The sequence below is a fragment of the Pongo abelii genome, chromosome 4 (assembly GCF_028885655.2).
Source record: "Pongo abelii isolate AG06213 chromosome 4, NHGRI_mPonAbe1-v2.0_pri, whole genome shotgun sequence".
NCBI lineage: Eukaryota > Metazoa > Chordata > Mammalia > Primates > Hominidae > Pongo > Pongo abelii.
In genome coordinates this window covers 178,626,702-178,643,567 of record NC_071989.2, presented here as the reverse complement: position 1 = coordinate 178,643,567, position 16,866 = coordinate 178,626,702, and the positions used below count along the sequence as shown (strand labels likewise).

Genomic DNA, 16,866 nt, shown 5'->3' with positions numbered 1-16,866 from the left:
GCTAAACATTGAGTCCACATGGATGCAAAGAACGGAACAATAGACACTGGGGCCTACTTGAGGGTAGAGGGTGGGAGGAGGGTGAGGATCAAAAAACTGCCTATTGAGTCTATGCTTATTACCTGGGTGACAAAATTATCTGCACATGAAACCCCTGACATGAAATCAATTCATGTAACAAACCTGCACATGTTCCTCATGAACCTGAAATAAAAGTTGAAAAGAAAAAAAAAGGTAGTAACTGCTAGAGTCAGAGGGTTGTTTATTCCCAGCCCAATGCTGCAATGATATGTTGATTAGAAAACATATAGGCACAATTATTTCCATCCCTCTTTCCCCCAACCGTTGTCCAGCCCCTTGTACACTGTGAATGGAGGACCCAGCATCTCCAGATACTGTGGGCAACAGATGAGAAGGAAGAAGGCAGCTATGCTTTAATGAAAGGGAAACTGGATGCTTTGCTCAAAGAACAGCTTCTCAATAAAGTTCCCAGTGAAAAAACCCACCAGCTGAAAATAAACATTGAAAGAGCTTCCAAATCTCTGTCAGGTGTCTGTCTCTCTCTCTCCCTCCCTCTCTCTCTCCCTCCCTCTCTTCCTCCCTCCCTCTCTTCCTCCCTCCCTCCCTCTCTCTCTCTCTCTCTTTCTGTCAGTCTCTCTCTGTGTTTGTTTTGGAAATTTGAAGAGAAATCTCTAGCAATGTGGATCCTAAAGCAGTTTACACTGAACCAGATGGTGCCTCTGATTAGCATCAGACTAAAAAGACACATTTCTTGGAGATGAGGTTCTCGTAGGGACAAATCTGTTTCAAAGGCACAGAGGGTTTGCTTTTCTTCTAGACTCCCCTTGGAGCTTTCTCCAGGCATATCTGTGCATCCTTTCTCCTGTCATCACCACCAGGCAGGTCTGAGCTTGTGTTATAGAAGACAGCAAATTAGTGTTTGTAAGTTTCTCAGTTCTCCTCTCACTGAAGCCTGAAGTCATCCACACGGAGCAAGACATTCCATGTGGGAACCTGGCTGGTGCTGACTCCTTACTCCTGCAGTTCCCAGGCTAACTAGCCACATGTGCCACTGATGCACCAGCAACCCAAGGAGACTCATTCTGTGACTATTCCCACTTTACAGATGCAGAAATTAAGACTTGCAAGGATTAAGTAATTTACTCAATATCACAGGTCAAATCAAAGTTGAGGCGAATTGCCTCCATAAAGAAAACAAGGAAAAAAACTGTGTGTGTGGTGCATGTATGTGTGTGTGTGTGTGTGTGTGTGTGTGTGTGTTAAAAGAGCCCTGAGGGGTAAATCATCAGAGAGGATGGCTGTCAAGTGTCCAAAACTATGTAACTATGTTGGAGCCTGTAGTAACACCAACAATGAAGTGAGAAATCGCAAACGTTTCACCTTGACCCCTACTTCTTCTAGGCATACGTAACATGGCCCCTTTACAAAAACACTCTAGGGAAATAAAAATTGAAAACAACAATAACAAAAAAAACACATTCAAAGTCAGAATGGAAAGCATGTACCAACCAAGGCCCTTTTATTCATTAGGTCCTGTGTTTCTCAGACCCTGAGGAAAACCATGTAGCTTAGGGTTATTTGCAACTATCAAACATTAAGGGACTCCCTTATTGCAAGGAATTTAAAGGTCAGCACGGAAATTGGGATCAACAAGAAAAATAACCACAACACCAATAATAACAATTACTGCTTAGTATGAGACATTATGCTGAGCCCAGCGCTGTGTCAAGTACTTTAAATGTGTCATCCATCTCATTAGCCCACATGATCACCCTCTAAGACAGATGTTATTGTTCTTATTCCCATTTTACAGATGAGCTTACTGAGAATCAGAGAGGTTTAGAAAATTACCCATAGTCACATAGTCATGTAAAAAGCTGCACCAGGAATTAAACTCAGGTCTAGTGTGACCCAAGAAGCACCGTCCTTAACCAGTAAACCCTTCTCCACCTTCTCCATAGGATCCTCCTGATGACAGGCCAATAGGGTAGTCTGCCAAAATCTCAGAAAGTGCTTAAAAGCCTTCTTGTCCCTCCGCTTAATGTCAATACAAATGTTCAAGACTGTGAGTACAAGCAACTGTCACTGAAAATACTCCAGGCAATTTGCACATCTGGCAGTTAAATGAGTGCAGGCTCAAAGCAAATCACGTCCCCAGGCACAGGACACTACACAGGGAGAATAACAGGAGGAATTTCATTACTGCTTAAACTTGGCCAGAGGAATCACACTCACCTTATTTAAGGGTATAAAGAGAGACGCTCACCCAAGGGCAATGGACACCTAGTAAGCATAATGAATTCAGGTTTTATTCATTGGGAACTTGAGGATTTAAGAAAGGGGATGAGCTGAAGTTTCCCTTTGGGACTATTTTGGTAAGAGGGCTCACTTAGCAAATAGATGGTGGGAGAGGAGTTACCTTTCAGCTGTGAATAAGGTCATACGACTTTCACATGTGAGCCGAGCGTGGCTACACTAATTACACTTTGCCTCCTCTTTGAAATGTGTCCCCAAAGGACACTTTGTCTACCTCTAGTCTCTGTATGTATTTAAAGGTAAGAATTTTGCTTTCTTTTTTAACTGTGTACAACGCCAGAGCTGGTCTTCTGTCAGTTAATATTAACCAGAGGGTTTTTACTGAATCTGAAACCCAGACACACAGCAGGACTGAGAAGCAGCAGCTGTCCATCCTGCCCTGCCATGATGCCAACCCTCAAAGGCCGCCTCCCAGCCCTGGAGATGTGGCTGCAGTAAAGGAATTACTCCGACTTCCAAGAGGCTGGAATTGACACCACATGCCGAGCCCAGGCCCGTGCTAGCACTCCATCTGGCCTCGATGCCAAGCCGGGCCCCTGACAATGACAGCAGTTCTGAACAATGAAGAAGAGCCAAGTAGCCCACTCCCTGTTGCCTGTGCCACACCATATGTGTAGCTAGAGTCCTCCTGGTCATGTCCCTAGGATGGGACTCAATTTGTCTCTGCAGTGGCACCACCTGAAATCCTGAGAGGGGCTTCCAGGGCAGGAGGGGGCAGGCATATTTCAACGCTTTTGGGGTGAGGGCAATTTATTTGGAGGTGGAAATCAGAACTTTAAAACCATGGAAGTCTCACTTTAAAAAGGCACAGTAACACAAGAAGTGCAACAAGACTTACCAGAATTAGTCTCCGTAATCTCACAAAAACCACCTGGCTCAAACGAACTACATATTTATTGGATTATTCTGTTGTCACACATCTGTCTAAAGGGTCAGGAAACCACACATATAAATATTAAAATCACAAGAATATTTTCATCCTCACACCCTCCTCCTACCCTTAACTCTGGGGAGAGGATACAGACAGCAATTCTGGATGCACCATGTTAACCAGGCATTGAAAAAAAACATCTTTACAGTGAAGTGGTTCCTGAATATTTCTGTGATTACCAGGCAATTTGCATAAATATTCAGGCTTCACTCCCTGAATAAATTCCAGTTGGGTGATGGCTGATCCTCTGAATTCTAAGACCTTTTGTTTCTTGCACAGTTTGCTTTGCATTTTATTATTGACACCAGTGTGGATAGAGAAATTGAAAATTGGAGAGGTTGGGTCTTAGGATACAGAAAAAAGTACTGACCCTGAAAAGTCATTTCTTCACCCTTACAGATAGGAGTGAAGGAATGCAGTTTCTGAACAGGTCATTCTTTTACATGGAGCAAAAGGCATGATCCATTTTGAAAATCTAGGCATGCAGAGCATTCCTAGAGATGAGGTAGAGGATGAATATGAGCTTTCGAATCCTGCCTGATCAAATCTGGAGGAGCTATCGACATCTAGTTGACTGACCTTGAAAACAGAGAACTCTAAGTCTTCTGCCAGTAGGGCCCAGTGGTGACCAGTTTAGGGTAAGCAGAAGCTCTGATCATAATTTCTGTGCAAATCCACTGTCATTCCATGATCTCCCAAAAATATATACCATTAAGTGAAGAAAGGCAAAGTGCAGAACAGTTACATACCATGCTATCATTTGCATGATAATAATAAAGAGTATGTAGCATATACGTAATTGATTCCACATCCACAGATTGTGCCTAGAAGCAAACACAAGAAACTGGATATGCCTTTTGCCACTGGAGAAGGGACTGGGAGTAGACATGCACAGGGTCTGGAGGGACCCTTTCCACATGGTACCCTTTCATACCTTTGCATTTTCATCCATGTAAATGCGTTACCTTTTCCAAAATAATTTACATTTTTCTAAAAACTTTAAAAAATGTTAATTCCTACTCAATTAGACTTTTCGAGCTAGGTCTCAGAAATTAGCATTTTAATAAGCTCTCTAGTTTATTCTTACACACTCAAAATTTTGAGAACTTCCCCATGAAAGGCTCTTTCTACTAAAAGAAACTTTATCCATTTCCCTTTGAGTTAAAGACAGCAATAATGAACCATACAGGGGGAAAAAAAAAACCTCATTAAACTTTCTCAAGAGAAATAAACAATGCAACCTCAGCTTTCCTGAAATCAATTTAGATTCTGATATCTAAGTTGTCAGCTAGTTTCTACTTTTTGCATTTATGCAGACCAAGGGAGTTGTGAGAAAAGAGATGTTATAGTCACTGGACAGGTTGCCCTCTCCTGCCAAGCTTCCCCAAAATGATGTGGGGTTTATTGGCCCCTTACCCTACCCCAGCAAGTGTGCTGTGTACTCACCTTGCTTTTTAAAGAGGTTGCTCTGGACTATCTCATTCATAGACTGTACTTTCTGCTTCTGGAGTTTCACAGGAGGGATGCAGGTGTAGAACTCATACAGGAGTTGGCTGAGGGCAGGAAAAATAGGAGCTGGTAGAGCAAGGTAGACCAATGTCTCCCACCTCATAGCACTTACAGTCCATCCCTGGACCTCTAGCTCTGGGAAACCCCCAAGTCCTGGCAGAGCATGAGGTGCAAGGTAAGCCTTCAGTAAAAATGTACAAGTTGTTCTTGGTATAGAATATTAGTAGCATTAAAAGAGACATAAAAATCTGAAAATACCCATAGCCCTGAGCAGTTACTGTGTACCAAGCACACACTTTGCATTTTGCATTCATTATGCCATGTAGACTTCATAACTCTACAAGCTATATACAATACTTATCCCAATTTTATAAGTTAGAAAGCTCAGGTTTAGAAAGGCTAACTTTTCTAAGGTTATGCAGCTAGGAAGTTAAAGAAACAAGAGTTCAAAACAAGGTTCTGACTTCATTACCACACCATTTTACTTACAAATATTTTATGCTTGGTAATGCTTTATGATAAGTCTTAAAATCAAAAAGGTCTCTATTTTTTTTTTTAAACTATGAAAAATTGTGGATTAGAACCAGTTTGGGACATCAAAAGGGAGACAGCTCTTCCCAAATAGGGTGAGAATCAAAACACCCTGAAACAAAATTATAATCCTTGTCAGCTTTCCAAAATAAACTTATTGTATTCATTCATTCATTCTTTCAAGGACTTATTAAACATCTACTTAATATGAGACAGGCAAAGCGCAGAGAAACAGGGATATAATGGGAACAGACTGGGTCCCATTTGGCATGGAACTTACATTCTAATAGAGGTCGTCAAATGACACAGAAGCAAACAAATCAATACACAGTGATGTATGCAGTGGAGGAAATAAATAGGGAGCTGTGTCAGAGAATAATGGCACAGGGGCTGGGGGAGAAATTTAATTTATTTACAATATCCAGCAGTGGCTTTTCCAAAAAGATAACGTTTAGCCTGAGGGTCTGAAGGATGAGAAGGAGCTAGCAAAAATCTTCCATATGAACAGAAAAAGGACATCCATGAAAAAACTGGTGACATCTGAATAAAGTCCAGAGTGCAGTTAAGAGAACTGTATCCATGTTAATTTCTCAGTTTTTATAAATGTGCCATAGTTATTTAAATGTTAACATTAGGGGAAGGTGGGTGAAGGGCATATGATAACTCTCTGTATGTAATCTTTGCAACTCTTTTCCAAATCTATAAGTATGTAAATATAAAAAGTCTTTAAAGTCTGTTACCTGTAAACTACAATAAATTTTTTAAAAAGAAAAAGGTATATCTGATTGAAATGCCTCTATTCCAACAGCATAATCACATTAAAATAATGTGTTCATCTATGAGCTGAACGCAGTTAAGAAGTAGAAGGCAAAAGGGAGCTGTCTCCATTATCTCTTAGGTATGCTTAGGCTGTTCTCCATTTCCAACTGTGGGGTCTACAGGGCAAAGAGTGGAACCCAAAATAACCTTCAGATCCAGGTGAAATGGAAACATTTATCTCAAATATCAATTTTTTTAACCTATATGATTAATTTTCATATCATCAAAGAGGGATGCTTATTACACAGTTGGTTTTCACCAAAGTCTGGCACAAGAAACCAAAAGGTAAAAATACCACACTGGAAACCCTGAAAACGTCCCCTGCCACAGGTCTTCCCCATCCCCAAGCTGAGAGCCCAGCTGGAGCTCCCCATAAGAGCCCTCCTCCCACTCTGAATCCGTGGCTTGCCAGCAGAGCCCGAGAAAGTACAACATAAGCTCTCACCTGAGTAACTTCGCATCAAAGACCGTTTCTACATCATGCAGGACAGATGGGATGTATTTCAAAGCCGCCACCTAGGTGGAATATAAAACACATGTGAGTGATCCTCACATCAACAAGTCTGTGCTGGCAAAGAGGGTACTTTGCAGCATGACACAGATCGGAGGAGAATGATCCTGCATCCTGGACATTACAATATCGATGGAAGCCTCTGTACGGACATCAAAACATAAGCACGGACTTCTTTGTATACAAAAGTGAAGTCACAACTCCTGTCTTCAAGGAGGCAATAACATAGACTAGAATGACCACAGACCTTGTAGTTCTATAGATCTGCAAATTCTGTTTCCACACCCCCATGAGGCTTTGGACAAAACACTTCACCTCTCAGACATTTACATATCTGTGAAATAGTTACATGTATTCTGAAGGATTGCGAAGATTAAAAATAATATATGTGAGGCATCCAACAGAGCACCAGGCCTATTTTAGTGCTCAATCAATGGTGACTTATATTATTAATGGAAGATGGTGTACTTGAATTGCTTTGCTGGTGACAAGTTATTCATATTTCCTCTCCCTGGCCACTTTGTGAATAATAGTGGGTATGTTTTGGTCCACTAGCTGGGTTGGGAAAGCTGAGCATTGTAGTGGATTGCTTCCTCTCTTCAAGTAACTGATGCATCCAGAGATAGGAGCCACACTCATCCCCTGCATAGCAATACCACTTGCTAAGCAGCAGGGCAGACTATAGTTTCAGTAGAAAGAACCGTAAGTCACATGAATGGAAAATAATGTTTAAGGATCTAATGGAAGTATGCATTTTTTATTGATTTTACTGTATATTTTAGGTGTTCTGTTATTAACATGTATCACCCTTTAACAATCACACTGAAGTAAAAAATCGTGAAAATTACTTTCCTAAAGAAAATCTTTCTCCTAGCCATATACAACTGAGATTCTTACTTAACATAAATAATGATTATGATTATTCTCTAAGAATTTACAACAGGGCAGACGCCGTACCAAAGACTGCTAATAGATTATCTTATTAGTTACAACCCTGCAAGGGAAATATTATTTTCATAAATAAGGAATCTCTGGTGCATCACAATTAAATAACTAGCCTGGGGTTGAAAAGTTAGCAAGTGGAGAGCCAGGATTCAAATTCAGGCAGGCTGTACTTAGAGCCATTTCTTGTAACCCTTAAGCTACATGGCCACCTTACTCAAATAGCAACTCTCTCTCTCTCTATGCCTTCATCCCTTTTTTTTCTTGTTTATAATTTTTAAAATTTAAAAAGTCAATACTATATGTTTGATGTAAAAACATTCATACCAGATAAGGCATTAGGGTGAAAATTGTTTCCAAAGTCCTATATCACATCCTCCTCTGGGTCCCAAACTCTCCTCCCCAGAGAGGGGAGGACCACTGTTAGTTAACATTGCGGTGAATTTCCTTCCAGACTGCTTTCTATGCATGAACCTACATGTGCCTGTGTGCGTATGTAAATATACATGTCTGCAACTTGCTTTTTGTAGTTAACTGCACACCAGTGGCATCCTGCCTTCTCATAGAGTGGATTCTTTTCATTTCTAACCACTGCCCAGCACTGCTCAAATGGGTACATTATACCTTCTTCAACCCACCCCTGATAATAGGCTCCATGCTATTGTCAATTTTTATTATAAATATGTGGTAAAAAAATACATTTGTATATCTATAAAGATCCTTGTAGGATAGATTGTTCAAAGAAGAATTAGTGCATGAAAACATATAGACATATACATTTTAGGAGAGATTGTCAATTACCTTAGAAGATACAGTAACCAATTTCCTTTAACTAACTGATCATTTCCCCATAACCTTGTTACCATTGGACATACAATCTTGTACATTTTTGTTGATCTGATATGTAATTTGCAACTCTTTGGTTGCTAGTATGGTTGGGCATCTTTTCCATATTTATTGAACATCTATATTTACTAAATTGCATGTTCATATCCTTTTTCTATTCTTATTTGGGGTTTTTTTTATTAGTTTATAAAATTTTTCATGCAACATTAATATTAACCCTTTTACAGTAACATACTTTACAAGAATTTTCTCCCTCTTATCCTGTTGTTCCACTGCATAGAAAGATTTTAATTTGCAGGCTGTCATATTTGTCAGATTTTTTCTTTATGATTATTGGATTTTGTATCTAGATATTCTTTATTCTTTTAAATGTAGATTATAAGATAAAACAACATTCCAAAGCCATTGTCTCTGAAACTATGTTCTATTGGAACCTCTCGTCCCATAGGGTGGTGCTAGGTATTCTGTAGGGGAAAAGGGTTTACAATAAAAAAATTTTGGAAAGCATTGGTTTAAGCAAAGAAAAACCAGTGAGTTTTTTTTTAGCTATAGAACTTTTCATAATTTTAATATGCTAAGGAGCATTATGACATTCCTCCAGGCAGTCACAGTATCTAGTACATTCCAACCTAGTTGGTAAAGGACCATCTTTATCAGGAAACATCAAGCAGATGTAGCAAAATCAGATGACTGCAGGGCTAGACGAGCAACAGAAAGAAGTGATATGGAATGAGGACAGGGCAGTGGGAAGTGATAAGCTGTGTGGATTCCATTCTCTGCCTAAAGACTCAGTTATTCCTATTCAATTGTTTTAACACTTTGATTTAACGCTTTGATTTGCTACACAAATCAAACACAAATGCAGGCTGCATTTCTCCCAGAGGCTACTAATTTACAACCTCTGAAGTCTAAAAGGATACCATATACTGAGGTATGTGCCCTGAAAAAAGGCTAGTCCAAGCATTTCATTTTTTTTTTTTTTTTTGAGACAGAGTTTCTCTCTTGTTGCCCAGGCTAGAGTGCAATGGGGTGATCTCAGCTCACTGCAACCTCCGCCTCCCAGGTTCAAGCGATTCTCCTGCCTCACCCTCCTGAGTAGCTGGGATTACAGGCATGTGCCACCACGTCCAGCTAATTTTGTATTTTTAGTTGAGATGAGGTTTCACCATGTTGGTCAGACTGGTCTTGAACTCCTGACGTCAAGTGATCCACCCGTCTTGACCTCCCAAAGTGCTGGGTTTACAGGCATGAGCCACCATTCCGGGCCTGGTGCAAGCACTTCTAGCAAACTGTTTCTTCATCCACTCTTAGGCCAAAGAACATACAGCCCACAGGGCCCTGAGCTCTCCACCCAGCACTGCATGAGCCTAGGCTCATTTCTTCACTCCTTGAGCCTCAGCCTCTTCATGATGGTGTGTGCTGAGTCTCTTCCCATCTCATTACTCAAGCACTGGCCATCATTCCCCACACCCGGACAGATTATAATGTGTACTCATCATAATTAAGACCAAAGTGAGAAACACACACAGAAACAAACCCTTGTGGGGAAAGGCAGGACTTCAGTGTCTGCTGCGGGCTGCTGGCTTTCAAGAGCTGCATGTCATTCCAGGACTTTGGAGGGACACTATGGAACCGCAGTTATCAGGAGTCTCCACAGTACACACACTTACATGCTTTAGCTATTAGCAGGGAGCTGCACAGGCTGCAGGAGAGGCTGCTCAGAAGAAGCCCATCTTCCCAGCCTCCCACTCCGGGCAGGCAATACAGTCAAATGAAGCAAGCAGTTGTCACCTGAGTCTCAGGGGGTTTTAGCAACATGACAGGGGAGTATTAAATTTGCATCTAGTCCAGGCGGCCTCACAGAGAAGTGGTAGGTCTGTGGTTCTTTTTCCCAATGGGGACAGCCCATCTCTGCCTCCTGAAGTTTGCCAAGACTGTTGTCACGGTCAGCACTGGTCAGAGGACTTCTGTCTATGGTCTTGCCCTGACGCACCAGGGCAGGTGACAACAGGCAAGTTCAGGAGGTGCCAGCATCAAACGCTCCCAGAAGGCAGAGCACCTCAACCATAAGACCTATGGGAGACTCCATTTGTTACATGTTTCTATCCTGAGAACTGAGTTTTACTCTCCTATTATTATTATTGTTTTTAACTTATTTATTTATTTATTTTGAGACAGAGTCTCGCTCTGTCACCCAGGATGGAGTGCAATGGCACAGTCTCTGCTCACTGCAACCTCCACCTCCCGGGTTCAAGGGATTCTCCTGCCTCAACCTCCTGAGTAGCTGGGATTATAGGCACCCGCCACCACGCCCGGCTAATTTTTTGTATTTTTAGTACAGACAGGGTTTCACCATGTTGGCCAGTCTGGGTTCGAACTCCTGACCTCAGGTGATCCACCCGCCTCAGCCTCCCAAAGTGCTGGGATTACAGGCTGGAGCCACCATGTCCAGCAATTCTATTATTTTTACTCTCATTATTACTACCATTCTTCATAAAATAATATTGTATCATTATTACTTTCATTCCATAGTCTATATTCCTATATTGTGTATAATACTTAAAACACACATACATATATATACATATACACATAAACATACATGTGATGCATATATACACATACTCATATAATACGATTATGAATTATAGGGTTTTTAAATGGGAATCATAGCTGGGCATGGTGGCTCATGCCTATAATCCCAGCACTTCAGGAGGCCGAGGGATTGATCACTTGAGCCCAGGGGTTCAAGACCAGCCTAAGCAACATGGCAAGACCTCATCTCTACAAAATATATATATATATAAAAAAAAAACCCAGGCATGGTGGCACAGGCCTGTGGTCCCAGCTACTCAGGAGGCTGAGGCAAGAGGATCACTTCAGCCCAGGAGCTAGAGGCTACAGTGTGCTGTGTTTTGCCACTGCACTCCAGCCAGGGTGACAGACAGAAACACTGTCTCAAAATTAAATAAATAAATAATAAATAAAATAGGAACCATTATTGGAAACTGTGTACATGCCAAATACTTTACATGCATGATCTCATTTAATTCTTTCAACTATTCTATGAGTGGAAATTGTTAAACCCATTTTACCAATGTGAAAACTATGGCATGGAGAAGAGGTTAAATAACTTGCCAGAAGCCATGTAGCTAATGAGTAGCAAAGCAAGGATGTGTACCCAGCTCTGTCCAGCTGGCTGTTACCCAGTACGTCCACTACTGCCTGTCCCACTATAGGAAAGGCATTCTATCTCGGCAAGTGGGGAGGATTCAGCAGGGGCGAGAAGGCTAATTTGGAGGAGGAAGTGGAAAAAGAGCTTCCCCCACCCTTTGTAAGAATAGTTTTTGAAAATAAAATGCAGTTCTTCTGACATTCCTTAAGTTAAGGATCCTCGTTACCATATCTATAGGGGGTTGCAAGAATGGCCAACAGGAAAATGCTGTCTCACTAATTAGGTGATCATGTGACACTGAGTGAATTTCCTAGATTAAGGGTCCACTCTGAACCCCTCTGCCAAAGGCCAGGTACATCCCTCAAGAAGAGAATCAAACCCAAAGCAATCAAGAGTGGTTTTACTGTCCCAGAGGTAAATCAAGGGAGGACACTTGAGATCATTGCTATCTAGATGGACTTCACCAGAATTAGAAAACAGCAAGTGTTTAAACGTAACAACAAAAATCAAAACCAGACTGGCATGCCTCCAAACTCAAAGGGACTTGTCTGCTGAGTGCTCTCAGGCTTTCCCGTTCTCTCTCTCACTCTTTCTCTCTCTCTCTCCTCCCATTCTCTCTCTTTCAAACAGAGTGACCAGTGTTGGTGCCAGTACACACAGACTTCTGGCCAAAATGAACATGTCTTGAAATGATACACAGTTACGCAAGAATGCTACCAGAGAGCCTCCTCATTCAAGAGCCACAGGCATTCGAAACAAGTACTATTCCCATCAATTTTTAATCCTTTTATTTTAGCCAAGCAGTGGATGATCGAGGTCCATGGAAACTGGAAAAACGATGTCGCAGGAATTCCCCATAGCATGACCATAAGAAGGCAGTTTGCTTTGAGATGCTGAGTTGTCCCCGAAGAAAATAAATGCAGCTCTCTCAGGACATTCAGCCTCATCACTAATCTCTCAGGCAAAGTGAAGGGAAAGGAACCAACATGTTCCAGAATATGTGTGTTTCCATCCTTTCTGTAACTCAACTTTGTGGGGTCCCCTGAGTCTTAGCCACCTGGCGTTTTGCCAGAAGACTTGAGTCTTAATGAAATTATGCTATTGTTTGGTGGTGATTAAGAACTCAAACTCTGGACTTATACAGCCAAAATTTAAATCCAAGATCTACTAATTTTCAGCCAAGGTAAGTCACTTAACCTCTTTAAGCCTCATTTTCCTCATTTGGAAAGCAGAGATAAAGACCATTTGTCTTTGCATATAGTCTTTATCTCCACTTTATACCAAATGTTCTCACTCATAAGTGGGAGAGCAACAATAAGAACACAGGGTGGGGAACAACACACACGGGAGCTGTCAGGGGGTGGAAGGGTGAGGGCAGGGAGAACATCGGGACAAATAGCTAATGCACGCGGGGCTTAAAACCTAGATGACAGGTTGATAGGTGCAGCAAACCACCATGGCACATGTATATCTATGTAACAAACCTGCACATTCTGTGCAGGTATGTCATGGAACTTAAAAAGACTATTTGTCTTATAAGGTTGTTGTTACAAAGATCAACTGAGCTAACAATATATGTAAAGCTTTTAGCTCAACACTTGACACTTAATAAACACTGAAACATCAAACTAGACAAAATGATAGAAGTAATTATTTTATTTTATTTTATTTTATTTTATTTTATTTTTAGATGGAGTCTTGCTCTGTCACCAGGCTGGAGTGCAATGGTGCAATCTCAGCTCACTGCAACCTCCACATCCCGGGTTCAAGCAATTCTCCTACCTCAGCCTCCCAAATATCTGGGATTACAGGCGCCCGCCACCACGCCCAGCTAATTTTTGTATTTTTAGTAGAGGCGAGATTTCACCATGTTGGCCAGGCTGATCTCAAACTCCTGACCTCGTGATCTGCCCTCTTCGGTCTCCCAAAGTGCTGGGATTACAGGCGTGAGTCACAGCGCCTGGCAGTATTTATTTATTTTAAGAGACAGTGTCTTGCTTTGTCACCCAGGCTGAAATGCAGTGGCACTATCACAGCTCACTGCAGCCTTGATCCCCTAGGCTCAAGTGATCCTCCTGCCTCAGCTTCCTGAGTAGCAGGGACCGCAAGCATACACCACTAGGCATGGGCAGGCCCCCATGCCTAGCTAATTTTTTTTTTAATTTTTTGTCGAGACAGGTTCTCACTATGTTCCCCAGCCTGGTCTTGAACTCCTAGTCTTGAGAGATCCTCTCGCCTCAGCCTCCTAAAGTGCTGGGATTGCAGGCATGACCCATTGCACCCAGCCATATTCATTCATTGATTCATTCAGACAGTAGATATTTGAGCACTTTCTGTGTGGCAGCCATTGTTCCAGACATTGGGAATATAAATGGCAGAGTCCCCTGCCCTCCCCTGGACACTCCAGGGGCTTCATTAGCATGAGTGGCATTCACAGTAGCCAACAGAGCATGTCATTCAATACAAAGCTGTTCATTTAATTCCACTTGTGCCATCAAATTGGAGCATTATGAAATACCATGGATCGTAAGGAGAGTAGGGCAAATTGGCCTGCACAACATCACCATATGTCTTTTACTAACTTTTGAGCTCTATCTAATTTACAAGTGTGTGGTGTTGACCCTCTGAATCTGCCATCAGTTTTATCAACCACGCTCACAGGGCTGGCACACACAAGGACTTCTGAGCATGTGGCCCATTGTTGAAAACACATGGGAATCCCTGGCCTAAACGTTACCTGTGGCATAGAGAAGAATAGTGCTTTGGAGGCAGATGACCTGGGTGGATTCAAATCCTAGCTCCAGCACTATGAATACATGTAATTTGGGATGAACTATTTAACTTTATGAGCCTCCTATGAACACTGAGGATAGTGGTTCCTTGAAGATCTCTGGTGGGATTTAAAACACTGTATATGAAGAGCCCAGTTCCATGTCTGGAACATGGTAGGTACCTGATCAGCAGAAAGTGTTTTTATTGCTCCTTTCCTCTTTGAACTACTGGCTTTCAATTCTCCATGGTCTTGATGAGCTGCTGCCATGCCGACTCAGAACAATAAGAAAAACCACAGAAAGCAACTCACAAAAGCTGGGTGAGCATTAGAGATGGGCAATAACTTGCTTAGGTTTCAGAATTAACAGTGGACACAGCTGAGATTTGAACCAGATCTGCTCTACTCACAATTAAGCTGGTCACAAATGAGGGTTTCCAACATAAGCCGCTACCCAGCTGGATGTAAAAAGTTTGAACCAGGAACATCAACCACGGGCATTCGTATCCTCTGCACTCACCCAGCACTTATGGCTGATGTTACTAATAGCTCACACTCCATGCAGGCTCAGAATCAAGACTCCGGTCACCTCATACTATCTCACTAGCTGAAACTTTGCCATGTATGTTTTCATACAGTCACTTCTTGTGAGTTTATTCTCTTAAGAATATATATCTATATTTCTTGATCTAACTGAATAACTGAAGGTCCTAACACTATTTAGTCTTGTGTAACAAAATTAGGAACACAAATACCCGCCCTCTGAATCCTCACTAGTAAAATACCCAAAAAGCTTCTGTTTTATGATGAAGTAAAGGAGGAAGAGGTACAAATGATTAAAAATGATTTAAACCAAACTATGTAACAGGCTTTATACTTCACGTTTCACATATATTACTTTATTTCACCCCCTCAATAATCCCCTAAATTACACATTTGGCCTTCCATGTTACAAAGGATAAACTGAGGCTGAGAAAGCTGAAATGATGTACCCAAGGCTACATGCCCACATCTCTCTGGTCAAAAGCCAAAGCTCCCTCTCCTGCAGCAAATCTCAAAGTCTATAGAAGATTCCTGGTGTGGGATTTGCTGACATCACATGGGCTTGACACCTCTGCCCTCATCATTAAGTTCTGTTCACATGGTACTGCTCTCCATATTAGAATATAACTTTAAATTCTTCTTTGATAACTTTTCAACAGCTATGTAAATAGGTGGAAAGCATCACTGGTTTTATGAAAATCCCTGAGGCTAAATCTGACCCTTAGAGAAAATTGAAAAAGAGATGAAGCCGCTTTCCATGTCTCTGAAGTGGAAATCTATGAGAACAAACCAACAAACCTGGCCCAAATTATAAGGAAAGCAAGGTATTTCTAACACAGCTACCCAGACAAGAACCATCTGGGTAAAAAGACTTATGCCAATACCATAATAATCATATTAGTTCACTGCATTTGCATAGCATTTTATAATTTGTTCTTTTGCAGACAATGTTTATTTGATCCTCGCCCACACAATGAAATCTTATAGATGAGGAAACTGAGGTATTGAGAAGTTGAGTGACCAATGTAAGGTCATGCAGCTAATAAAGAAGAGCATTCCTGTTGACCAAGTGTCTTGAAAGCGGCAAATGCTCACTTGTTCCTCTTTGCTTCCTTTTTTTCTCCTTCTTTCTTTCCCTGCCTTCTTACTCTCTCTCTCCCTTTGTTCCTTCCCCGAATATATCTGTAGCCCATCATAGGGAAGCAGGTGCTGAAATTAGAAAGAGTAGCTCCACAATGACCTATTCCCTCTTCCATTCTTCTCTCCATGGCACCTCAACTTCTTTGGGGCATCAGCGCCTTTCTCCTCTGGGATGAGAAATTGGCTTTATTTATTGGCTCATCATTTCTGCTCTTTCACACTTCAGCTTCCTTGGAGCTGATTTCACACCTGATTCAACCCTATAGCCTCTCTCATGGCAACTGGTCATCCTTGGCTCTCTCCAGATATCCTAACACTGTGTGGCTGCTCACTAGAAGCTCAGTTGCTTCTAGTGTGATACAGATGCAGTGGCTGGCTGGGGCTCCTGCCGCATCTCCTCATGCTATCCCCTGCTCCTGTTATCCCCTTTGTCAGAGAATGATGAGGGGGTTAGGAATATGAGGAATACGTTTTTTGTTTGTTTGTTTTTTAACTAGGAGGGGGTGAGGGAAAAATAAAACTAAAAGACTGCAGTCCCAACTAATCCAAAGGAAGACATCCATCCCCAGCAGCGGCTAAAGAAACAGTATAAAGAACAGGCTAATGCCGTGGTAGGGAGTATGGTCTTTAGAGCCAGGCAGGAACAGATATGAATCTGAGCCATCCCACTTCTCAGCAATGGTGCCTGGAGGAAGCTGTTTCAACTGTCTGAGCTTCAATTCCCTCATCAATAAAATACAAACCTTAAGATGTATCCCTAGTGTTATACATTAATTAATTCAACAGATATCTATTAAGCATCAACTAATAAA

The 16,866-nt window shown here is 41.6% G+C and overlaps 1 protein-coding gene across 4 annotated transcripts in view; it reads right to left on the bottom strand.

The window, feature by feature from the left end:
* The window catches only part of DOCK2 (dedicator of cytokinesis 2), a 442,316-nt gene that overhangs the window by 313,589 nt on the left and 111,861 nt on the right, over window positions 1-16,866 (bottom strand). For all 4 annotated transcript variants that reach the window (XM_009241272.4, XM_024247240.3, XM_054556208.2 and 1 more), the window contains 2 exons: window positions 6,573-6,643; window positions 4,715-4,821 (listed from right to left, as the gene is read on the bottom strand). In XM_009241272.4, coding sequence (XP_009239547.4) covers window positions 4,715-4,821; window positions 6,573-6,643 — 178 coding nt within the window. The remainder of the gene's footprint in view (window positions 1-4,714; window positions 4,822-6,572; window positions 6,644-16,866) is intronic.